Source organism: Penicillium brevicompactum (genome assembly GCF_028827555.1).
Source record: "Penicillium brevicompactum strain IBT 35665 chromosome Unknown utg000001l_segment0_segment0, whole genome shotgun sequence".
Classification (NCBI taxonomy): Eukaryota; Fungi; Ascomycota; class Eurotiomycetes; order Eurotiales; family Aspergillaceae; genus Penicillium; species Penicillium brevicompactum.
This window is the reverse complement of record NW_026623203.1, coordinates 3,619,661-3,642,612: the sequence shown is the minus strand read 5'-3', so window position 1 is coordinate 3,642,612 and position 22,952 is coordinate 3,619,661. Positions and strand designations below refer to the sequence as shown.

Genomic DNA, 22,952 nt, shown 5'->3' with positions numbered 1-22,952 from the left:
AAGATACATTCGAGTAATGACAGTTCAAATGACAATTAGCTTCCTCACATTGTCCACTGTTAATATGTCATCATAACCAGAGCACGGTACAGAATGCGGAGTACCAGTGAATGATCTAGCCATGCCCCACAAATCACGATCGAACGTTCCCATTCCGGTGTGGACATTGGAAGCACCTGGCGCCAAAGGAAATCGGTGAGGGCTTCATTTGGAAGAAGCTATTCTCAGAAGAGTCGAAATTGACAACCGCTAATATGATCATCCATGGATGGCATATGGATTTCTTCCTCTGTTTCTTTTCATCTCATGGATGATGCTGATGTCTTAATTTTCTAGTACGGAGTACCACTGTTCTTCCCAAGGCAGCAGAGGTGTCACATTACCATTTCCCGCAAACTCCGTACAGACAGATTTTGTAGGGGTCTAGATGCCCGACACCACCCAAAAACAATTGGCCGCAAAAGGTTCTAGGTGGCTATGACCTATTCGACTTTGCCACGGTCTGGCATTTTGTTATTTTTGGACCATACCTAGCGCGACGACACGAGCCCCCACTTATATCATGCGGCAGTACTTTGTACGAAATCAACCTTGTATGAAGAGCAAAGGAACCGAATGTAACAATACTATCTGTTATCTCAACTCGGGGAGAGGCCTCATTCTAAACCCCAGGATCTTAGGAAACTCGGTAAAGTTCTTAGAGGAGTGTTCACGGGTGGGATCGTGGAAGCTCTCGTCAAAGTTGGTCTCCTCAATTGCATCCACTGCGAGGCCCGCCTTGAAGAAGGGCGCAAAAAGCTGGCATAGAGGTCGGTAGAACATGTACTATAGCCCATTGGTTAGAGATTGTCTTGTGTGAGGATTGAAAGGTGTTATTCCATACTGGTGATCCGGTTTCTCCCTCCAGTACCAATTGCCTAGCAGAGGAAGCGCTTGAATATTTGCTCATTACTAGAGAGCGATCGACGATACGCTGACCGGTATTCGGATCCTCGCGTATCGATATCTGGCGAGCTGCTCCAGATGTGAAGAACAGTGGGTGAAGCATTGTAGCGACGAAACTAGAAAGAAAAGAGCATATTGCATTGGCATTCGATCCTCCAGAGAAAACAGGGACAGATGTCAGTACTCACCAGCCTGTTTGCTTTAGTAAGAGTTTCAATGACCTCGCCAACGGATATAGATCTTCGATATCCATAAGAGCCATGTTCATAGTGATGACATCGAACCCGTTATCCTACTGGGCGCATCAGAAAATTTCGTGCAATTCGATTCATGCTCGTCGGTCGTTGGGTGTGAACTAACAGTGTAGTATGGCTCCATCGCCATGAAGGCATTCCAAGACAACTCGCTCGTGACATCAAGGTGATGGAATGATATCTTGTCCGCATGCTGAGTGGTCTCTGTTCGCGCCTTGGCATATTCGATCATAGCGACAGCGCCGTCGGTTGCAATGACATAATCGGACTTCTCAGCTAACCAGCGTGCTACAAGACCATTCCCTGTTGCAAGATCTAGCGCGCGGGATCCCTGAGATTTGTCCACGAGCTTTTCGAGTATAGGAAGCTCCAAGAAACGGAAATAATCGTTACCCTCATCACCCATTCCTTTGTCCCAAGAGGGTGCAAAGGTCTCCCAAGAGGCAAGCGGGGCTTGAGAAGAAACCATCTTGATGACTCAAAATGGGAGGAAAGCTACAGCAGAAAAAGATGATATGGATCTGGCACAGGGACACGCGTGGGATAGGAGAAAGGAAAGTAAGTAGGCGACCAAGCTAAGATGAACAATCAAGCCCGCTTGCCGAGAGAGTGACTATTTTTCTCTATCGGTCCAATGGATGTATGAATGTTGGAGTCGCAATTGAATGGATTGTGGGTTGAAGCAATACGAGGATCGTGTTTTGCAAGATCTTGGCACTGATGACTCGTATTTCCTCCGAGGCACACACCGCCCCGGGCAGCAAGAGCTCTCGGGGCACGATATTTTCAAGGTATTGAGACACTAATTTACACGGTCATCAACATGCTAGCATTCTTATACCAGCTCAGCAGCGGGTTTTCTCCACTTCGGGTTTCCGTGTCCTCAATGTATGCCCAGCGGTGCACGAACTCTTCATGGCTGGTGACTTGTGTCAACTTTCCTGTGATAGCTCGGTACATGTCTTCAACGACGTTGAAGTCCGTGGGGAAGAAGATATCAAAGTATCCTTGGTGAACCTGGGGGCACTTGTTAGCAAATATTTCGAGTGATGCAAAGTCTGACCACTTACGAAAGGTGTGGTCACGGGCACAGTGGTCCGCTGGTACCGGGTCTGCACGACCGGTGCGTTGATTCCAGGAACAGCATCAGGCAAAGAGCTGAAATCACTGGAGATCAAACGGTGTGCCGGGAAATACTGATTCAAAACGTCGAAGAATTGCATCAGTCGAGTGGGGATGTACTCAGGCAGAGTGTACTCCTTCTGGAAAGGAGCCGCAGAGCGAAGACCTCGGAGTAGGGGAGGGCCGAGAGGGCTTGGGAAAGGTCTGCGGGCAGCGGCCTGTCGCACACGCATGAAGCGAGCAGCGACTGGATCAAGCTGGTTGTTGAAGTACTCGTGGAACTCGCCCTCTGCATCGATCAGTACACCTCCCTGCTGTGGGGCTTCGGTGCCGTTCTGGTAGCGGATGGTGTCATGGCCGAAGTTATCAAACACCTCAAGAGCAAGGAAGAAGCATGGAGAATGCACATATGTGTCCCAGTCAAAGATTGATCGGTTGACAATTTCGACTCGGTCACGGTGACCCTTCGCGGTGAGTTTGTCGGTCAAGTTCTTGAACTGCAGATCGGCTAAGGCGGGCGAGATTTCAATGATCTTGAATTTGGTGCGCTGGTACACCTCATGGTCGGTGTCGCGGATGAAATCCAGGATGTTCAACATCATTGTGCCGTTTCCTGCACCCATCTCGTAGATGATCAGGTCATGGTAGGGGTACAGCGTAAGCTTGTAGTTCGACACCAGGTATCGCGCGATGGTTTCTCCGTAGTATGGTCGGAACAGCTCCGTGGGTGTATGCCACAATTGACGCGCAATGTCTGGATTGGTAGCGTCGAGCTTGTCTTCAAATTCGGTGTATCGATCTCCAAGAAGTTTGTGGAATGCTGGACCATCTTCGATGGAGTTGAATTGGAACGGTTCGCCCGGGCTGAAAATTGTCGCGTGTTTAGAGAAATACCCATAGTGCGGGTTGTAAAGGCTGTCTGTATCACGCAGAGTCAGAATGTGTCAAAGTCAATCATAGGTTCGCGACACTCACCATCGATAAACTCGCGTGTGAGCATCTTGACCTGGCGCGGTCGTTCGCGGCGGTTTCGCAGTTCTTTCGCGGTCACAGTGGGATATTTCCGATATTCCTCGTCGATATCTTTGGGGTAGTCTCCCCGTTTTGTCCACATCTGGACATCATCTTGCTGTTTGCGCTTTACGGGTCCGCGCCGAGTGAGGAATGAGCGGGACTGGGGCCGAGAGAGTAAAGACGGTGGTCGGCGTATTGATTGACATGCTGGATGGCGGAAGAGCTGTCGGAACAGCTGGGTGAGAGCCGGAGAGTCCATCGTTGCTAAACAGCTAAGCTCGAGGTTGCTCCGGGGAAGAAGAACGGAGAAACTGCAATGCGGGCCTGAGGCCGGAAATCATGCCTGAGGCCGAAAGGTGCTCCAATTTGAGCTCGTTTCCAAGGTATTTAATTATGATCGTTTCATATGATTCCCAACTAATATTACTTCGAGCGAGCGGGCCATTTTTTATTGATCTTTGTCTTCAAATTGATTGAATTGATATATCCGTGGAGTCGAATGCCAATTGAACCTCTCATTCTCACGCAACCTTGGGTGGTCCGTGCTTTATATCTCTGTTCCGTCAGGGTGCATCACGTCAACGTCGACGACTCCTAATCACAATGCCGGACCACTCAACGGCTTATATAGGAACTGCCTTTGTGGCTGGTGTATGCTTGGCTCTCACATATCAGGAGCTATCACGTCCAAAATGTGAAGAAACATCGAAAGAGCAACCATCACGGACAAAGGACCTGGAAGCCCGAGCCGGTCCGCCAGCTATTGTTGAAGGAATTGAAGGATGTATCGGAAACACGCCTCTCTTCCGGATAAAGTCGCTATCAGATGAAACCGGATGTGAAATACTCGGTAAAGCAGAGGTACATACGCTGACATACTAGCAAGGCCATGTCTAACATTGTCTCTAGTTTCTCAATGGAGCTGGCCAGAGTTCAAAAGACCGAGTAGCATTGAGCATGATCCAGATTGTGCGTTGATACCCGAAAGACTCAAACACATCATACGTCGGTCCAGCTACTAATCAAGCCTAGGCCGAAGAACAAGGTATCCTAACGCCCCATGCAGGCGATACCATCTACGAAGGAACATCTGGATCAACTGGTATATCACTAGCAACACTTGCCCGCGCAAAGGGCTACCTGGCCCATATGTACGCCACCGCCCCCACAAAATAACAACTCACTAATGCATGCAACCCAGTTGCCTCCCTTCAGACCAGGCAATAGAAAAGTCCAATCTGCTTCTCAAGCTCGGAGCCATTGTGGACCGGGTACCACCGGCACCAATCGTTGAGAAAGACAACTTTGTCAATCGCGCTCGGGCACTGGCAAAGACGCACACAGCCTCTTCCGGACTTGAGCCCACGTCAGAAGACGATCTTCCCACCGATGAGAGCATGACTCGTGGCCGCGGCTTTTTCGCCGATCAGTTCGAGAACGAAGCTAACTGGCGCGCGCATTATGATGGTACTGGTCCGGAACTGTATGCTCAATGCGATGGTCGGATCGATGCTTTCGTGGCCGGGGCGGGGACTGGCGGGACGATTTCCGGCGTGGCACGGTTCCTGAAGCCTTTGTTGCCTAAGCTTGAAGTTGTCTTGGCTGATCCCCAAGGAAGTGGATTGTTCAATCGTGTGGTTTATGGCGTTATGTTCGACGTGAAAGAGAGAGAGGGCACGAGGCGTCGTCGTCAAGTTGACACAATTGTTGAAGGAATCGGAATCAACCGTGTTACCGCTAATTTCGAGGCTGGCAAGGAGCTGGTTGATGACGCAGTACGCGTGACTGATTCCCAGGCTTTGGCTATGGCTCGCTGGCTTGTTGAGAAGGACGGCATCTTTATTGGTAGTAGCAGTGCGGTGAATTGTGAGTTTTTCCGCCCATCTATATCTGACATCTCCAGCTGACAGAAAACTACAGGCATTGCTGCTGTCAAGACAGCAAGGCGGCTGGGCCCTGGACATAGAATCGTCACAGTACTTTCCGACTCTGGGTCACGGCATCTGTCTCGATTCTGGGCCAAGGCTGGAGACGTCGGTGGGGCCACAGACACAAAACTCGAGGATGTAATGAATGCTAGGGATGAAGACTTCGAATAGTTGGTATAAATGAATACATAAAGGGGAAAGACCACCTGCGTATCAAGTCGCCGTCGTTTCGAAATTCCGAAGGATCTCCGTAATGACCTCAATCTCCAGCCAACCTGGGGCCTTGAATCACCAGCAGGACTTTTGTTATCGACATTCCACTCCGGCGGTCGAGAACTCTCTGTGCTTATTCGGGGCTTCCCATATCCATGAAAGTTCTACTACTTCTTTTTCCCGTTTCAATGTCATTTTCGACATAATTACGGTAATATTCCGCCAGGGTCCACCAGGTGCACATCGACAAGAACAGGTTTACCCCAATACCCGGTGCTGAATTTGGTGATTCGTGTCACTGCCAAGGTATACACAAGTGTTATGACATCCATATCCCTCAGATCACTGTATGTTCGTCTCACTGTTACATGGATGACAAGACTGAGGGTCCAAAATGTATGCATCGCAGTCAGCAATATCTGAGTGGAACCCTAGACTCCACGCAACTAGAAATGGAAAGGTACATACTCCGTACATCTATATGATGTTAGCTGTCGTGCATGTAAGTGCGAAACTCCAATCAATAATCCAAAATTGGAACGGACCAGAAGGGTTTCCGAAGTATCCAGAGCTTCATCCAATCCAGGGCTGATATTTCCTCGGTTGGATATATTCCCAGGTGCACCCTGGGGTCTAATTGTACAAGCATGCATCCATGGATGTGATTGCAAGGGAGTACAATCGAGGTTGTCTATGGATTGCTTTATTCGTGAGCCAGGTAACAGCCGAGGTACCACCGCAACTCTCTGATGGGCAACTCCCACCTGAGCACCTGAGCAGGCTGAAGTGAAATGACCAGGAGTGAATGTCTGACCTATAGAAGGAGATCCCAAAGTCCCGATATGACAGGTACGACATTCCGCATCGGTGCCCGGGTGTTCTCCTACATATCCTTACACTATGCAGGTGAACACGGGTCTAAATGACACCGTCGAGTCTACCACCGTGCCATACAATCTACGTTTTGTGTATAGTGAAGATCTTCGGGTAAGATATATGACCACATTTTGGAATTGCCCAGGTGTGGCGCACCTGAGCAGAAGAGGGGGTGAGAGACACCGTTGAACAAGCGGTACTTTTTTTCTTCTCTTTTTAGCTCGCCACTATCTCAGCCGCGGTGGGTTTCGAAAGTTTCGAAATTACGAATATATTTAGCTTATGCGGAGTGGCGGAGATAGTATTTCATGGAATGCATAAAGATGTTTTCATCCGGGATCAACCCTTGAACCATCGTAAGAATACGCAGGCTGCACGTATTATTTGAAGAGCTCCAGCAGAGCATTGGAAACATATGAATTCTCCACGTGCCCCGCCTTGCCCGGACGCCCCTCAGTGGTCGATGGCGAAGGAGGACTATCGCTGTGCGCATACTGATCAGCCCGCTCGACCGAATGGAGGGCACCATCGGTAGATTCTGACTCGATCTTCATCTCCTCTGCCTGCACCCAGACTTCTTGGGATGAATCCGACAGCTGCTCGCTGGCCGGATGACTCGGCCGGTGCGTCGGGTGCTCTGCCGCAGAGGATGCTCGACCATCGACAAAAGCACGAAGTAGCTCGAATTCGACTTCAGCCCGCGATCGACCCGAAAACTCACGTTGGATCTTAGCCCAACAGAGACCCGATTGGCTGCTCAGCCGAGTGAAGGTTGCCAGCTCAGAGTGTGACCAGGGAGTTGAAAGATGAGGCGGGTGTGCGAGGCGGCGGGTCCAATGGTTGAAGTACCAGTGCCAAACGGTTTGGTAGTCGAGCGTTGGCATTAATTTGACTACGTCGATGGCTTTTTTGTTTTCTTGGTGCATCACACGCAGGATTATTCTAGCCTCGTCGGGTGTCATGATTCGCCTTTTGCTCGGGCTATTTTGTGGGGGCTCGGCGGATGGGACTTTAGTGCTGGCGACTGGCGTTGATTCGGGGCCCAATGTAGAGTCGAGCGTTGTATCAGCTTGGAACTGTGTGTTAGGCGGTCCATTTCCTTGGGCAGACTTCCTTTCGTCTACCTCTATCCTATCGCTCTCAATGGAAGCACTGGGGGCAGAGTCAAAGATGTCCTCGTGTTGACTTCTTTGCGGTGATTTGTTTTCCCGAGCCTTTGCTTCCTCTTCCCAGGCTCGGTCACCCTCAAGATCCGCAAAAGTTGAAACGAGTGTATGATCATCTTGCGTTTCTATCTCAAGCGAGGTCTCCTCACAAGGGTTTGTGTTGGACTGCTCCAAGTCACCAACTGATTTCGGTTGAGCAACATAAATCCCCTTTTGCGGAGACTTTGTTGGCGAGACAAGATGGGGTTGGGTGGACTGGGCGTTAGGCGTAGGAGCCCTAGAATGCCGCCGATATTTTTCATGGTTGACCTGCGCCTTGGACGGAGTAGTTACTGCTGAACGGGAGGGTGTTCCCGGATATTTGGTAGGCACCTGGCGCTTTCCACGAATAATGCGCATCTTCGATGGCGTTGGGGATGGCTCATAGTCTTGCAAAGGATCATCCGACTCGTTACCATCAGGGACTGATGCGAATGACCAGTCTCGGGCTACAGGGCTCGAGTGATACTTGCGCTTCGCAGATGGCTTGCGCCGGCTCGGCGTAACCTTGGGTTTTGATTCCGTTCGTGGCCGACCGGGTCCCCTGACAGCCCAAACAGAGCCGCTACCAGGGGGAGAGGGAGATCTCGCAGATGGAATGAGTTCCACGTTGACCTTTCTGGTTTGGGTAGTCGGCGTTGCGAAGGACTGGGGCAGATCAGGGACCGCCCAGATGGGATCTTGTGGCTTTGAAGCCGCGACAGGATCGACGGTCCTGGGGTGATTCAGGGAATTCGTAGGATGATGGTTGGAGTTCGTAGGACGAGATACATGTTGCGTTTTGGTGACTGGACTGAGCCCTGTAGCTCCAGACGCCTTGAAAGTAAACACAAAATCCAGCGAGTCGTCGTCATCCCCCTGCGGTTGAGCAGGCGGCGGCGCATGGACTGGAGGCGATGGAGCTGAGACATTCGGCATCAGATCACCAGGAGCTGATCCAGCGCATTCTGCATCGTCGTTCTCTTCCTCTTCTTGGCCCTCGTCAAGGTCTGTATCAGGCCCTTCCGGCTCTTCCAGACCAGCCTGGAAGAGCCACGATCGCGGTTGACCACCGTCAGCCCCTTCCTCTTGCAAGCCTAGCAAGTGCCCATTGTCCACCACTATGTTCCCGGTCTCCAAATCGATCTCGTCACCAACATCAGTGAAGTCGTGGCTGTATTTCGCAAAAATCCCTTCAAACAGAGACTTGAGTTTGGAGTCATTCTGTGCGCGCGCAGCTGGGAGATCAAAATCATCGGGGATTTCTTCTGAGGCGTTTGCGGTCGCGTGTTCAGCTCCGAGGGTGGATGAGAGACGCTGTCGCTTGGCGGGTGGTTCAATGTCCTGAGCAGGAAGGATCATGCTGTCGTGGTTGTGCATGGCTGTAGCCGGGTGAACTTCAAGAGTTGACCACAAGAGTTGACCAAACACTTAGGGTGTATTTAGAAGAATCATGTTTGAAGAGTTGAACAGTAGAACATAATCAAACGGCACAGGAAATGTGAGGGAGCAAAAATGCGGGATCCAAAACAAAGCAAAATGACGTTCCCGAGTTCTCCAACTTTCCTCTCCCCACAATGTATTGCCAGAAGTGCCGCACGCCTCTCAAGCTTGATGGCTCAATAGAGTCACTAAATCCAGCAGCTTTCGAGTTACTCTCCAGTTCGTCCCCCTTACTCTGCTTTGATCCCAAGCTAAATCGGTCCAGACTCTACAGGAAGGACGCTGTCGGATGGAGCTCTCTCGTCGCCGTCATCACATCCCGGAAACCGCGACCACTACGACCGAGCCTCAAAACACGCCGCTAAAAATGCTACTCCGCCCGTTTACAGACGGTCCATACCTGCCCCTCGTGGCAGTCAGCCAAACCCGGTTTCACGAGGCGATAGCGGGAACATGTCATTCGTGATGCTGACCGAATCGCAAGTTGCGCCGCCGCCCAGCGATGTCCCCTCGGCCACTCGGGGAAAGCAGAATCGCACACAAGTCCAAAAGCTCGGTCAAGAGGATGGATCCTTCGTGGATCAAGTGGAGAGAATGACCCGGTTGTTCGAAATTGTCTCTGCGCGGTCGGACATTGACCACCCGATTTGCGTGGAATGTACGGAGCTACTGATTGAAGGCTTGCAGAAGCGTTTGACGGGCTCCACGAAGGAGCGAGATGCATACATCTCGTTTCTACGTGGCCTGAATGGGTCGCTCCCGACCGCGGAGGAGCTACAGGCCGCAGAGAAGTCATTGAATGAAAGCCTCGAAGCGGAGCGGGTCGCCTTCGCGGAGCTACAGGCGCTAGAGAAGGAAAAGAACGCTCTAGATGCGGAGATTGCAGCTTTGGAGATTGACTCGCTCCAGCTTGATGCCGACGAGGAGAGCTTCTGGCGGTCGCGTAACGCCTTTTCACTGACGCTCAACGAGTTTCAAAATGAGCGCGATGCGCTTAATATGCGATACGATCACGACTCCCAGCAACTTGAGAGGTTGCAGCGAACAAATGTTTACAATGACGCGTTTTGCATTGGACACGATGGCTATTTCGGGACTATCAATGGGCTCCGGCTGGGCCGCCTCGCCAATCCCTCTGTTGACTGGCCCGAGATCAACGCGGCGTGGGGACAGACAGCTCTTTTGCTGGCCACGATGGCAGAGAAACTCGGTTTTCATTTCCAGGGGTATCGCCTGAGGGCCTTAGGGTCCAACTCACGGATCGACAAGATTGAGTATCCAGTGCAGCCATCCGGCCAGCCCATCGAAGGAGCGGCGCCCAAAGCAACCCAACTAGACCTATTCTCATCGGGCGATCTACCGCTGAACATTCCATGGCTCCACCGGCGCTTTGACGCAGGCATGGTGGCGTTTCTTGAATGTCTGCGGCAGCTGGGAAAGTTCGTCGAGAACACCCCTGCACCCGTTGCATCGCCACGTCGGGGCCAGACGGGCGCCACAGCACCGGGACTCAAATTACCCTACGAGATCAAGCGAGACCGTATAGGCGATGCTAGCATCAAACTGGGCTTCAATCAGAACGATGAAACGTGGACGCGAGCCTGCAAGTACACGCTGACTTGCTGCAAGTTCCTCCTTGCGCACGCTAGCAATCTAGCTAGTACAGGGTCTAGCAACTCAGCTGCTGTCGCGGCTGCGGCCGTCGCAGCCGCCGAACAAGCCCGACAGACGACGGTCAGCCCCAGGAATCGCCCTTGAAACAAAGATACCAGAGGTCAGCGGCCCAACCAAAAAATAAGGCCGAAAAAAGAAAAAAGAAAAAAAGGAAAGGAAACAACTATTAATTAAGAAAAGGTGAGGCTGCAGCAGGATCCAGATGTCAGTCATGTAGCCAGCGAATGCAGGATCGACTCCATGCACCAGCGCATCAAACCGTACTTTGTCAATAAGCTCTGATCAAAGGGGCGATGACGATGACGTGCGGGCGACGAATGTTTCAAGCACCAATCTAAGCTCGAATTTTCATTCGCCAGTCACAACCAAAATGGATCGACTCTCCATCCAGCCAATACAGTCCCTGGTCCCTATCGGCTGGGTGCAGGACTGGCGCGTGGACCGGAATCAGACCTCTCCCAAGTCCTTCCAGATTCCTATCTCACCTAACCAGAACACGACGGGGAACAAAGCCGTTCCCGAGGATGCAGTGTCGTTGCGCCGCCACGATTTGGGGACTCTCGGGCTTTTGCGCTTCGTCCTAGTACCTGCATGCGATCCGAGCCGGTGAACGATGGTCCGTGGACCTATAATAGGCAGTCCGGCAGATATCTCCGGGTCGAAAGTCCACGCGCCGTTGTCCTTCCCAGCACAGTCCAATTTCGCAAGGCTTGGCCGGTCTAGGTTGGTTCTTTCTGCTGCATGCTGGTTGGAGCGGCTGGATTGGAATTTAGCGGGACAAAGTACACCCCGCACTTTTTTCCACCGAACTGTCAGATCATACCCGTTGAGGTACTAGTTGTTTAGCGTCCGTGTACCCGATTTAAGGAGAACTGTTCTTTTTTTTTTTTTTTTTCTTTATAGTGTTTAAGCACGGAGTACATTGCGTCTCCTATTTCGCCCCAAGTACCTAGTAATGCGGCGAAAAACGGTACATATGTACGAGTACCTTCCTTTCGGGGACTAAGCAGGTTGCTCCCCGGTGGTAGATCCCCCTAAACTTGCAAGGTTTACATCTGACAGTTGATCTTGAGTTTCAAGGTTTGGGATCCCGTTCTAGCCCTTGCGATATCAACCGTCCAAAGCGGTGGGGTGGTATATAAGAGTGGCATTGCGTCGAGTCTCACGACCTTCAAATCCAAAAAGGGGGGACCGGGGGGGGGTCAGAATGGGGGCCAAAAACAGGAACAAAAGAGGGAGAGAAAAGAGAAAGGGAAAAAAACCCAGAAGAAAAGAAAAGAAAAAGAAACAGTCGCGCAAAAAAGAAAGAATAGCGAAGTTCGCCGGGATATGCCCAGATCAAAGGGATTATAATTGAAATACTCGGAAAGACAAGACAAGAAAAGACAAGAAAATTGTGTCAAACGTAGCACGGACCTTGCATCGTATGACTCGAGAGGTCTGTGTCTCGTCTCTTACCGTACGGAGTACTAGTATCGAATACGTGGGCCTCAGCCGTTTGAGATCTGGCACGTTGAGGTGTCATCCGTACTTGTATCCATGGATCAATAGTACGTACTCTTACCCTCCTACTCTAAACGATATAAAAGTGACAGAAAATGTATAAAATAACGAATGCCCTCTATAAATACATACAAAAGCAGTAGGAGATAAATGGAGGATCCACGGAACTGGGATTTTAGCCTCGGGGAAGACAAAGAGGAAGTTTCGGCCCGCTCCCGGTGGTTTTTTTGTTTCGATCGACTGGAACTAGACGAGGCTAGTGCTGCCGTTACTGGGATATGGAAAGATATCAATAATTATCAGTGGTGATAAGTACTTATATACCCTGGAGAGAGAGAAGAATAAATCTGAATACTCCTGTCCAGGTGAGAAATGAGGAACAGGCAGCGGAAAATGCATCCAATTTGCAGCCAGTGCGCTGCATGTAATAGTTCGTCTAGGCTGTACAGTAGGGCCAAAAGTACCTCCACTTGGGCACGTTCAATCAGAACGAGGCTTAAACAAAGATGGAAATCGTATTTCAGACACGACCAGCATACCCCTAAAAAAAATACAACAATAAATCAAGAAAAAACAAACCCCCCAAACCTCGTCAAAAGAGAAAAAGAGAAAAAGAGAAAGAAACAAAACAAAATAAAAGTGGCCAAAGTCCCAAAAAAAGCATGAGACAGACTCCTACCACAACAAGAACCAGCACCGAACGGAAATATTCTCCCGTGCAGAGACTGGTAGGCCGTTGACGATCATGACAGTGACAAGTTGCCTGCACCCCCGATGGATCCCGGCAACGACGCTGATTTGGCCGGGGAAGCAGGGGGTCGTGCATCCGCGCGCACGTCGCCGTAAAGAGAAGAGAGAGATTCCTTGGCCCCCTCTCTTGACCCTGATCTCTCTTCTTATTTAATTGGATTTTCGGTTTTGGTGTAATATCCTCGGGGGCGCATTGAAGTGCTTTTATTGGACTTGCATTTGATTTTATTATTTTATATGATTTGCATTCCTCAATGGAACTTATTATGGGCACCTGTTTTGCATATTATCTCAACCTTTTGACCTTTGAGACCAGTATGATATGAGTCCATAACTCTATATTCCCTCTTTCTTCTTCAATCATGAATACCTATCAACCGTTGTCGCCGCCAACTCATGCCCACCCGCCGCCGCCGCAACCTCAAGCTCAATCCGTCTTCCGCCCCCGCCGATCCGATGATTGGCACGAATATCGCGAAATTATTGAGCAGCTCTACCGAAATGATCAGTTGAAGCTTCGGGATGTCAAACGAATCATGGAAAGAGATTATAAGTTCTTCGCATCGTACTGCTGTCCTTTTTTCTTTCATTCTCCCTCTCTCTCTCTCTCTCTCTCTCCTTGTAGAGACCTTATTGCGCATCGCCTAACCCAGATCCCATCAGAGAAAAGCAGTACAAAGATCGCCTCGCCGCATGGCATGTTCGCAAAAACATCAAGGCAAAGGAAGTCCATTTGATGCTTCGCAAGCAGCAGAAGCGCGCCGCCCAAGGCAAACAGACGGCTTTCCGCGTCAATGGCCAGAATGTCGACCCCAAGCGAATCGCCCGCTTCGTGCGTCGCTATGGCACTTCTTGGGATAGCACGCGAGGAAAGGAGCAGGAGACTGAGCCCCAGAGTCCTGAGCCCCGTAAGTGACAGCCTCTCCCGCCATACATGCATAATGTCCGATATTATATCCATGGATACTACATAGTATATGGGCATAGGGCATGTATACTATATGCTCCATGCTTCCATGCTCGATGCCCCTCGCTACCCACATCACACACATCATCACCAAGTATCAATAACCCTTATGCTAACACCATCCAGAAACCCCCTCCGACATGACCTGCTACACCCCAGAACCAGCAGACGAAAACAGCGTGACAACACCCATCTCCCCACTAGAGATCCATTCGCCCCGCGAGATGTCGTCCTTCCCCCTCAATCCTTACGGTAAATCCACGGGTTCGATGAGTATGCGTATCCCTGATATTGATGGTCGCTATCTCACTCTAGACCCAAACCACCTCGAAAGCCTCCCGGACCTCATCATAGACGAGGACCCGAATATGCCTCTGGCCATGCACTCTAACCGCAACAACTACCACTCATTAGGGAATGGCGGCCATTCCCATGCTCATGCGCATTCTCACGCTCAACCTCTTCCAAACCCAGTCCAAGCTAATGCTACGGTCCATGCCATCTCGCATGCTGTCCCGCAACCGCATCCTCACGCTCATGCTCATGCTCATCATGCTTATGTTAATCATGCTCATGCACATGCCCATGCGCATACAGGGCACACACAGAGGGAGCTGGATGCGTCGGCGGATGGTGACGTTCACCCGCCTGATTGGAATACTGTCGAGTCGTTCCAACATAGACTGCGTGGGCTGGATGATACTCTGGCACAGTCGATGTCGAAGTGGGCGAGAGAACATGATCCTACTCAGGGGGATCCTCGCCATGAAGGATTGGGAATGTGATTACTATGGAGAATGATTTGATTTTCTTTTTTGATGCTTGTGTTCTCTCCAGCGTTAATGATGTTTTTTTTTTCCCTCCCCCTTCCCCATCTCTTTTCTTTCTTTGGTCCCCCTTCTTGTCTTTCTATGTACATGGTTCTTCTGTCTGGAGTTCGCATTTTGCCCCAGAAATAGGCGCGACTCATAGCAAGGGCGTTTTTTCTTCGCATTTTAGATTGGTGATCCATGTTTTTTTCCTCCCCCCCTCTGCTTCCTTTGTTCACGCTCTGTTGTATATCCTACTTTTTCTGTATGGGTAGCACCGAGAACAACACGCCTAACGCCAACCATCGACCTTTCGATCGATCAGTCTATTCCGCTCACCCGATACTCAAATCACCGAACGTTTCATTCGTGTCTCACCCATCTGCGCCAGCTTCCGAAACACACCTCTTCCACCCCCACCCGTCATGCTTGATTTAACCTCCCCCGGTCTTTGTTTCGGCTCGTCACCAGACTCGCAATCAGACCCCCCAATATACCCCCACGATCATGCGGCACTCTTCAAGACTCCGGTCGCCCCCACGCCAACCTTCATATTCACTTTCCGGGATCGCTCGATGGAACGCCGGGAAGTAAAAGGCACTGCAACCCACGGCATCAGAGATTCTCCGGGAGATAAAGCAACTGCCGATAGCAAAGTACTGAAGCTCCGCAAACAGCCAGCTTAAGCTTATCCTTTAAGAAATATAGAAATTGTAGACGTAGGGTTCAACCTCGACCTCGACGTCGACCCGGACCAAAGGATCCACAAGCCTTAGCCATAGTCGTAGTCCACGGGTTGCAGGCCAAATGTGCTCCGTACCAATTTACCAATTTAACAATTTAACCTCTTTCAAAGCAAGCATAATCTCCAAGACCATCTACTCCGTACCCCTCGGTTCCAATCTAGGCAGCTTCCAGATTTCAGATTTCAGATTCCAGCTCTCTGCAGTTCACCCGAGGTCAGGCTGAGGCTGGGACTTTTGAAAAGACTTTGGGCAGATGGGGGGACTTGGCATTAGCCACGTATCAATGAAAACCAGGAATTCAATGCTGCAGGGGACCGGGTTTGTACGGCAGGCTGCATAATTAAGATGACATCGGATATCTGCATTGAGCTTCATACTGGGATTTTGATATTCGATGTATCGATTTTTCTTGGTCGGGCAGTGGGCCCGGGTAGAGCGGGAGGTTCCATGGCCCACTGTGGATATACGGTGGTGTCTCGGGAGTGTGAGGATAGTGCGAAGTACGAAGTACGGAGTACGGAGTGCTCCGTATAGCCCTCTAGGGCTGGAGTTACACGGTGGTTACTATGACGTGGGTCGTTGATTGGATCCGTGGATTGAGGATAACCATTGCAATAAATACTAGATACAGAAAATAAGACCGTCGCTAAATTGAATCCAAGCCCAAGAGAAGAAAAAGAGTAAAAGAAGATGGAAGAAAGAGGAAAAGGGTGAGAAGAGCCCAGGCTGTCGCTTGAGACGGTGGAAGGGGAGAAGGAATTCGTCAACCGCGATTACGGCCTGCAAATGACATGCGTGTCGGGATATATAGAGCGCGAAGGCTCGGACAGCTTTTGGCCAATGAAATCAAGAAGCCCCCGTCTACTCCTGCAAATTAAAACAAAGCACCAGGCAAGTCTATGCGCTCATGAGTAGAAGGCGCTCTTCTGGAAACTATCGGGAGAGATGTCGCCGATCTTGCCCTTGATCTCGGGCTTTTGATCAGGCTTCAGAGCCGACAGACTCTGTGTGCGACCTGCGGACTCGCCGTTCATCGTAGAAGTGCGGCTGGCAGGTTCAGTGCCTGCGGTGATGGCTTGGGTCGGACGACGCTGGATAGTCTCCAAGTAAGGACCGGGAAGGTATCCGACACGGCCGTCGCGGGCACGGCAGCGCCACCACTCGGAGGCATTGCCCATGGGGTCAGACTTGCTGAGGACGGCGACGATGTCGCCCTTCTTGACGGCCAGATCGATGCCGTTGGACTCTTGGGTCTCGGGTGTGTAGTCGTAGAGGAGGCGGCAGAAGTCCAGCTTGGCTGGGTCGAGGGCAGCGGCACCGGGCTCGCCGTTGGGACCGACGAGCTGCTGGCGACGCTTGGCCTCTTCTTCTTGAGAGCGCGCCATTGTCTTGATCAGCTTGCCCATCAGATAGGGGAGACCGAATAGGGCGATCAAGAACATGAAGAAGGGCTTCTTGGATGGCTTGGCGGGAGCGGGGGAGCCATCGGGAAGAGTGACGGGGCCCGATCGGCCCATGAACGAAGCAAAGGCAGCGGGCGTCAGAGATGTGGCATCGGCCGGGGGAGGACGGCCCGTCAATTTGGCGATCAATGTGCGGAACCACCGAATGATTGTGAAGATTCCCAGGGCTGAGCCGAGGGTGTTGCGCAGGTTTCCAAACTGTTCTGCGACCGAGACCATTGCTATAAGACAGGTTAGCAGGGGTTCGAGTCATCCGCAAGACGAAGCACTTACCAAAGAATGAGCTGTGGGTGGCCATGTAAGTGCTCTCCAGCATCTGGGCAAAGCCTCCAAAGGCGCCCACGATGCTTTCGATCATGTGAAAGGTGGCCTGGGTGCTCTGACCGAACGAGTTGGTCAGACTGTTAGGGTCATTGGGATCCTGTCCCGGCATGCCACCACCGTACATGCCGCCCATACCACCCATGCCACCCATTCCATACATGCCACCTCCGTAGCCACCATAGCCGCCACCGTACATGGAGCCCATGCCGCCCATGGAGCCGAAGCGGGAGTACGGCGATGAATAACTACCCATACCGCCCATGGTGCCGTAGCCTCCCATGCCAGTTCCGTACGCGCTTGTGCCGAGTCGCGAGGCGCCGTAGGGCGAGTAGTTTGAGGCGGTGCTGTTGACCACGGAGTTGAGGGTATTGGGGCGGTCTGGGAGGTCGGGGGCGCCACCCGATGTTGCGGGGTTGGTGGTAGTCATGGCGGTCGAGGCAACCGGGGTACCGGCGACTGCTGTTGATGATAGTGCGTTTCCTGCGAGAGACTTTGAGTCAGATGGATGCTTTGATGGAGAACTGAATCGACCGCTTCGTCCCATCGGTCGGGGCCGAACCAAGCGGAGGTCCCCCAACTTACCAGCTGCGCCTGCTCTTTCCCAGGGTTTTGGAGGCGAAGGCGTCGCCATGGATAACGATATTAGCGAGCTTGCATTGAGACACTAGATGTAGACGTAGATCGAGTGAGAGACGCTGTGAGAGAGACGGGGTGAGAAGGAAAGCGGAGAGGCGGAAAACGAAACCTTCCCAAGTCGGCAAACTAACCGATCCCGGGGCCTCGGTATCTCCACTCGCCACATGAGACTTGGACTGTGATTCTCTTTACTCCGTACTATTTGAACAGTTGAATATATCTCTAGCATTTACTACAATACCACTTGATGCTGTACTTTGAGGATTTGTTTTTTTTTTCCCCCAACCAACATTGACTCACTCGGAAATCAGAATCCCGAGAAACGCATGGACTTGCCACACTGGGACCGAGGCAAAGAGATCGGACCCTGAGACAGTGTCCAGGTGGAGTATGGGGTAGTACGATTATCTCAATATGGAGCTGCTAATATTTAGAACGTATGCATGTCTATATCGATGTGTGTAACCCACTGTGCCTTACTCCAGGTTTCGGTGCTGTCCCCTGTTGCCTGAGCCTGCATGACTTCCGAGGTACAGCCCTGGAGGTGGCGAACGGCGGATTGAGAACAATGAACAAAGTCAGTATTCAGAACAACATTCAAGTGTAGCAAATGCGATGAATTTATCCAATCACTCCGAAAGTAAACCAAAACCCAGTCTATGAAACGCCCGTAGTGCAGCGCCGTATATGTACAGATGCCAATGAAATGGTGATGGAATAACAGAAAATCACAACTCATCCCGACGAGGATGATTATTCGGCAGAGTGTGAGGGCGCGGCTCGGGCGCCTTCAACTTCCAAGCGCGAGGTGGCACCGGCAAACCGAGCCAGTAGTTATACAGTCGGATGGACTCCCACGTGCCAATTTGGAATCTAGTCGAGTTAGTACCTTTGACTACCTTGAAAACAACGTCAGGCGGGAATCAACTTACAGTGTCCGTGGAATATCCATCCACGCTTGCCAGATGTATCCGACTGTGCCCCAGACCATATCCCACTCTTGCTTGATATCGTCCCAGACTCCGGCGTCCGGGCCCAGAGGCTTCCGCTCCCAGGGATAGTGCTCCACCTGTTCGCGACCGTAGATATAATCTTCTTCACCCTCATCTTCATAGTAGAAGTTGTTGTTTCCATCCTTAAACACACGCTTTCCGCCCTGTCCACTGAGAGCGTTGGCATGGTGCGAGGAGGGCACCGCGCCATGGACCGGGAACATGTGAGTGGTGCCGGTCAGAAGGGCGCGCTGCATACTGCGCGAAGCAGCAATGCTGTGAGAGATGCGACCGAGGGTGTTGATGAGGGCGACCAGCTCGGTGCGGCGAAGGGGTGGGTTTTCGCCGTTCTTGGTTTCATCGTAGTCAAACAGCACCTTCAAGGCAGTTCCGTATCCGTTGACCTGGAGCTTGCCCCAGAGTCGGCACTTATCGCAACCCACGCAGTCCATCAGGCGGCTGACGTTGCGGAAGCGGTTGCGGAAGTCCTCCTTCAGGCCTAGGGCACCTGGGTCTTGGAACATGATCTTCTCGTCGAAAATCTGAGGAACCTCGCTCAAAGTCGAGGTCAGCTTGTTGACACGCTTCTTGGTCTCGCGGTCTTGTGCGGGATCGCTCGTACAGAACGTGTAACCGTTCAGGTGTTTGCGGAGCTTGGTGACAGCGCGGGAGACGAGCGCGTAATTGAAATACATGTTGGAGATGCGCTCGGGGTGGTCCAGGAGTCTCTCCTTGAAACACTGCACATTGGGATGCCACTGACCGGTGGTCTGGTTCAGGTAATCCCAGCACAGATGAGTGGAAATGGAAGCGTGCATTCCGCTGATCAAACGGTGGAATACTCGCTTCTCCAAACACTCATTGTCCAAAGGAAGACCCTCTGGACGCTGTGTTTTCTTGTGAAGCACGTCGCGGAAGTCCGAAGCAGCCTGGAGGCCACCCAGCGGAACGTTCAGAGTCTGATCCTCCAACTCATCGGCCATGGGCTTCATGAAGCAATTCTCGCTGTAGATGGCATTCCAAACCTGATGCGCGCCCTCTCCCATGTATCCTGTAAACCGCTCTGGGTTGTCCACTAAGCTCACATAATCTCCCTTGCCGGTCGAACCCTCGTCCTCCGGAACACAGTAGTCGCGGTCGTCACATTCGTCGTCGTATTCAACCACACAACTCTCTCCGACATCTTCACCCAACTCGCCCTGGAGAGGACGTTCTTTCGGACGCTGGGCTTGGATCTTGCGAGGTGGGTGGTTTGCCTTCGGGCCTTCTAGCTTGCTCAGCTCCTCGGCGCGCCAGGTAAGAGGAATGTCGTCTTCGGATTCAATGGTGTTAACCGAGCATGCGATATTACCGCACATGCTGTTGGCATCGGACCAAAAAGGGCATTCTGTGTTGAAAAGGTTGAGACGATAGAAGGAGAAGAAATCGGTTTCTTGAGTGATTGAGTTGAGGGTCGTAAAGATGAGGTCGTTGATTCCGTTGATTTCACCGTATGAGACGCAGGCATCGGATACCATCGCTGAGGGCTCGAGCTGCATGTATCACGGGTCAGTCACGTCGCCTGGAGATCCGGGGTCCTTGTCATACCGCGCATTTGGTTGGGTCTAATGAGGCATCGTGGTTGCTAGTGCTGGCGCTGGCCAGACCGGCCAGACCAAGCACTGCCACGTGGAAGAACTTCGCTGTGGGCTGCATCTTATGTCCAATTTTCTGTGATTGAGGGAAAGACGAGCAGCGTTGCTTCTGTGTATGCAAGGTGGCGCAAAGGCCAAAATTTCGAGAACAGGGTCAACCCGGTATTTGTAGGGGTAACAGTCGACGTTGCTTGTAATATTAGGTATCGTTCAAAGTAAACGCAGAATCCGGATGAAAAAGAAAGAATTCTAGAGGAATGTGGTTTAAAAACAAGAAGTAGTGGCCATGCTGGCCTGGACATGCGCGGAGGATCGGCCGATCGCCAAGAAATGACAATGGCCTGATTCTGCCGGACCCCGGCGTCGCTGATTGGCTGTGGCCATTTGGGGGCGGTGTGGAAAGGGCGGAAGTGGTGAGATGAGATCGTCCCACAACTCAATGCTGACCAATGCTATACTTCCTACAGAGTACGGAGTACGAAAAACATCCATGGATCATGTTGTCCTACGTCGTAAATGCACGACATAATATCTACGGGAGTACTGCTTTTGCAAATACAATCCATGGATGTTACATTCTCCTCCAATCTTGAAGTTGTCTTACAACTATCCCCGGGGGGCCCTTGGATGCACCTACACAGCGCGGTTATGCTGAAATCTTGACCTCGGGAAACATACCTAATGAGTGAATCACTTGATTATAATTTCAGAAAACAACATTTCAAATTCGATAGCCTCTTGAACTAGGTGTTGGGAATGCCCTTTCAATGCCTTTAAAATGATCATTACTCCGTATGAAGGTCCGAGTTCACATCCAGCACCTAGCCCAAGATATATTTTCATACCTAACTATCTATTCTCGGCTGTCGACGATTCCTAAACATGCAATTATCAAGCTCGAAAAAGTCCCTGGCGAAAAATCAATCAATGACATCGAAGAGATCTCAAAAAGGTTCCAAGGTTAGCCACTTATTCTTGCCCGGGATGGGTTTCATGAGGAGTAAAGAACGGTTGTTCAACCCCTTGCATACTTCCCGGACCCGTGGGTAGACTCAGATGTTGGGCCTCAATATCCTCACGAGGAGAAGGTGGAGGGTGTGAAAGGGGCATCATGCTAGAAGCGCGCCGTGTCGAAAAGCGCTTCCAAAGTTCACCATTTCCAGGGTAAGGGCTTGGACGACGCCAGTTCTTGACTAGTGGAGGGCTCTGGCTGGTTCCATTTGGGGTTGTCATACGGATTTGTGGTGCTCTGCCTCTTTCTTCTGTCTCGGGTGTCGAACTGCCATAATTTCTGTATCTCCCAAGCGCAATAGGTGACCTGAGGCGACGAGAATGCCGAGGCGCATGTCTCATGCCTTGGGGTCTTGCAGTGTCACGGCTGAGTGAGGAAGCGAGATTATGAGCACGATCTGCCAGCTCTGCAAAAATTGATGCATCTTCGGAAATAGACCGTCCCAAATTGTGCCCGGTGGCGAGATACATCGACGTCGCTGGGGTATTGTCAGGTACACGTAGATCATAACTCTCCGAAGATGCTGATGTGTGGGGTGATTCATCGGCGTCAGAAAAGCTTGTTGTCAGATAATCCTCTGGGCCGTAGATTGCTGAAGAGGCTGGAGTATTGTTGGGTACCTTCAAGTCATAGCTCATGAACGATGGTGAGGACCTAACGGAATCCTCATCATCGGAAACAGCCGAGGTCTCAAGAGTGACTGGAGATTGCGAGGCAGAGCTTAGGAGTGGGAATTGGTTCTCCCCAAACTCAAACGGAAGTGACCGGGGGAAGAAACCCATCTTTCGAATGTCAAAATCAGCCAATATAGTTTCCAGGAAGTCAGCAATGGGCTTCGCGCTACCGCCGCTCTCCAAACGACCCAGTGAGTAACCCATACTTGCCTTGATGTACCAACAAGAGTATCCAAACTCGGTTCCATAAAAGCCTCGATGCTGCTGAGCGCGAGTGACAAAGTATCCGGGAGGTGCGTTCCGGACGATCTCATCGGGTGCATCCATCCTGCCCATGATCTCGCCGTAATGCCGAAGCTCAGACAATCGAAGGAAGAGTTCATCGGTCTGCTGTGCGATTGATCTGTAAGGAGCTGAAGATCTGAGGCTATAGAGGAGGTTGTGCATGCTCTTCCGGAACCTGCCATAGCTGGTCCTGAAGATCGTGGTGAACTCGCGTTGCAACATGGTGGCGGTACAACTGAACTAACCTTGGAGCTTCTTCAATTCTAGGAATATTGCTTGCAAGAAATTTGGGTCGGGTGATTTTCAATCGTAGTCAAGACCAAGTTGAGATTTCAAGCACACTTTGTTGAGGCTTCCTGAAGGATGGTTATTCGAACACTCTATATGATCGAGTGGTTTTATATTGTCGAGGTCAATTATTCGTCCTATAAGAGCAACTTCCGGCAACAAAGGGGACTTGTAAGACAGCGAGGCTGTGAAAGAATCCATTCAACAGAGATATCA

General features: G+C 51.2%; 10 protein-coding genes across 10 annotated transcripts; 4 read left to right on the top strand and 6 right to left on the bottom strand.

Moving 5' to 3' along the window:
• Positions 1-633: 633 nt before the first annotated feature.
• Positions 634-1,668, bottom strand: N7506_001167 (class I SAM-dependent DNA methyltransferase; the record flags this gene model as incomplete). Its single annotated transcript, XM_056950463.1, has 4 exons — positions 634-825; positions 884-1,061; positions 1,134-1,237; positions 1,306-1,668. 4 exons carry the CDS (start codon positions 1,666-1,668, stop codon positions 634-636), a joined length of 837 nt encoding a protein of 278 aa, XP_056816378.1.
• A 338-nt stretch (positions 1,669-2,006) lies between these two features.
• On the bottom strand, positions 2,007-3,594 carry N7506_001166 (class I SAM-dependent methyltransferase; the record flags this gene model as incomplete). Its single annotated transcript, XM_056950462.1, has 3 exons — positions 2,007-2,216; positions 2,270-3,240; positions 3,297-3,594. The coding sequence occupies 3 exons, from the start codon at positions 3,592-3,594 to the stop codon at positions 2,007-2,009; spliced, it is 1,479 nt and encodes a 492-aa protein (XP_056816377.1).
• Positions 3,595-3,938: 344 nt separating this feature from the next.
• N7506_001165 (putative cysteine synthase) lies at positions 3,939-5,434 on the top strand (the record flags this gene model as incomplete). The annotated part of the gene is made up of 5 exons (XM_056950461.1): positions 3,939-4,196; positions 4,245-4,304; positions 4,368-4,486; positions 4,537-5,201; positions 5,256-5,434. 5 exons carry the CDS (start codon positions 3,939-3,941, stop codon positions 5,432-5,434), a joined length of 1,281 nt encoding a protein of 426 aa, XP_056816376.1.
• Positions 5,435-6,732: 1,298 nt separating this feature from the next.
• Positions 6,733-8,916, bottom strand: N7506_001164 (Myb-like DNA-binding domain protein; the record flags this gene model as incomplete). Its single annotated transcript, XM_056950460.1, has 1 exon — positions 6,733-8,916. One exon carries the CDS (start codon positions 8,914-8,916, stop codon positions 6,733-6,735), a length of 2,184 nt encoding a protein of 727 aa, XP_056816375.1.
• Positions 8,917-9,113: 197 nt separating this feature from the next.
• On the top strand, positions 9,114-10,737 carry N7506_001163 (beclin 1; the record flags this gene model as incomplete). Its single annotated transcript, XM_056950459.1, has 2 exons — positions 9,114-9,198; positions 9,245-10,737. 2 exons carry the CDS (start codon positions 9,114-9,116, stop codon positions 10,735-10,737), a joined length of 1,578 nt encoding a protein of 525 aa, XP_056816374.1.
• Positions 10,738-11,023: 286 nt separating this feature from the next.
• Positions 11,024-11,263, top strand: N7506_001162 (uncharacterized protein; the record flags this gene model as incomplete). The annotated part of the gene is made up of 1 exon (XM_056950458.1): positions 11,024-11,263. The coding sequence occupies one exon, from the start codon at positions 11,024-11,026 to the stop codon at positions 11,261-11,263; it is 240 nt and encodes a 79-aa protein (XP_056816373.1).
• Positions 11,264-13,268: 2,005 nt separating this feature from the next.
• N7506_001161 (Clr5 domain-containing protein) lies at positions 13,269-14,658 on the top strand (the record flags this gene model as incomplete). The annotated part of the gene is made up of 3 exons (XM_056950457.1): positions 13,269-13,471; positions 13,570-13,814; positions 14,000-14,658. 3 exons carry the CDS (start codon positions 13,269-13,271, stop codon positions 14,656-14,658), a joined length of 1,107 nt encoding a protein of 368 aa, XP_056816372.1.
• A 1,675-nt stretch (positions 14,659-16,333) lies between these two features.
• Positions 16,334-17,846, bottom strand: pex13 (peroxin PEX13; the record flags this gene model as incomplete). Its single annotated transcript, XM_056950456.1, has 2 exons — positions 16,334-17,112; positions 17,165-17,846. 2 exons carry the CDS (start codon positions 17,844-17,846, stop codon positions 16,334-16,336), a joined length of 1,461 nt encoding a protein of 486 aa, XP_056816371.1.
• A 733-nt stretch (positions 17,847-18,579) lies between these two features.
• Positions 18,580-20,538, bottom strand: N7506_001159 (ER oxidoreductin; the record flags this gene model as incomplete). The annotated part of the gene is made up of 3 exons (XM_056950455.1): positions 18,580-18,724; positions 18,784-20,375; positions 20,431-20,538. 3 exons carry the CDS (start codon positions 20,536-20,538, stop codon positions 18,580-18,582), a joined length of 1,845 nt encoding a protein of 614 aa, XP_056816370.1.
• A 908-nt stretch (positions 20,539-21,446) lies between these two features.
• On the bottom strand, positions 21,447-22,670 carry N7506_001158 (uncharacterized protein; the record flags this gene model as incomplete). The annotated part of the gene is made up of 1 exon (XM_056950454.1): positions 21,447-22,670. One exon carries the CDS (start codon positions 22,668-22,670, stop codon positions 21,447-21,449), a length of 1,224 nt encoding a protein of 407 aa, XP_056816369.1.
• Between the last annotated feature and the right edge of the window lie 282 nt (positions 22,671-22,952).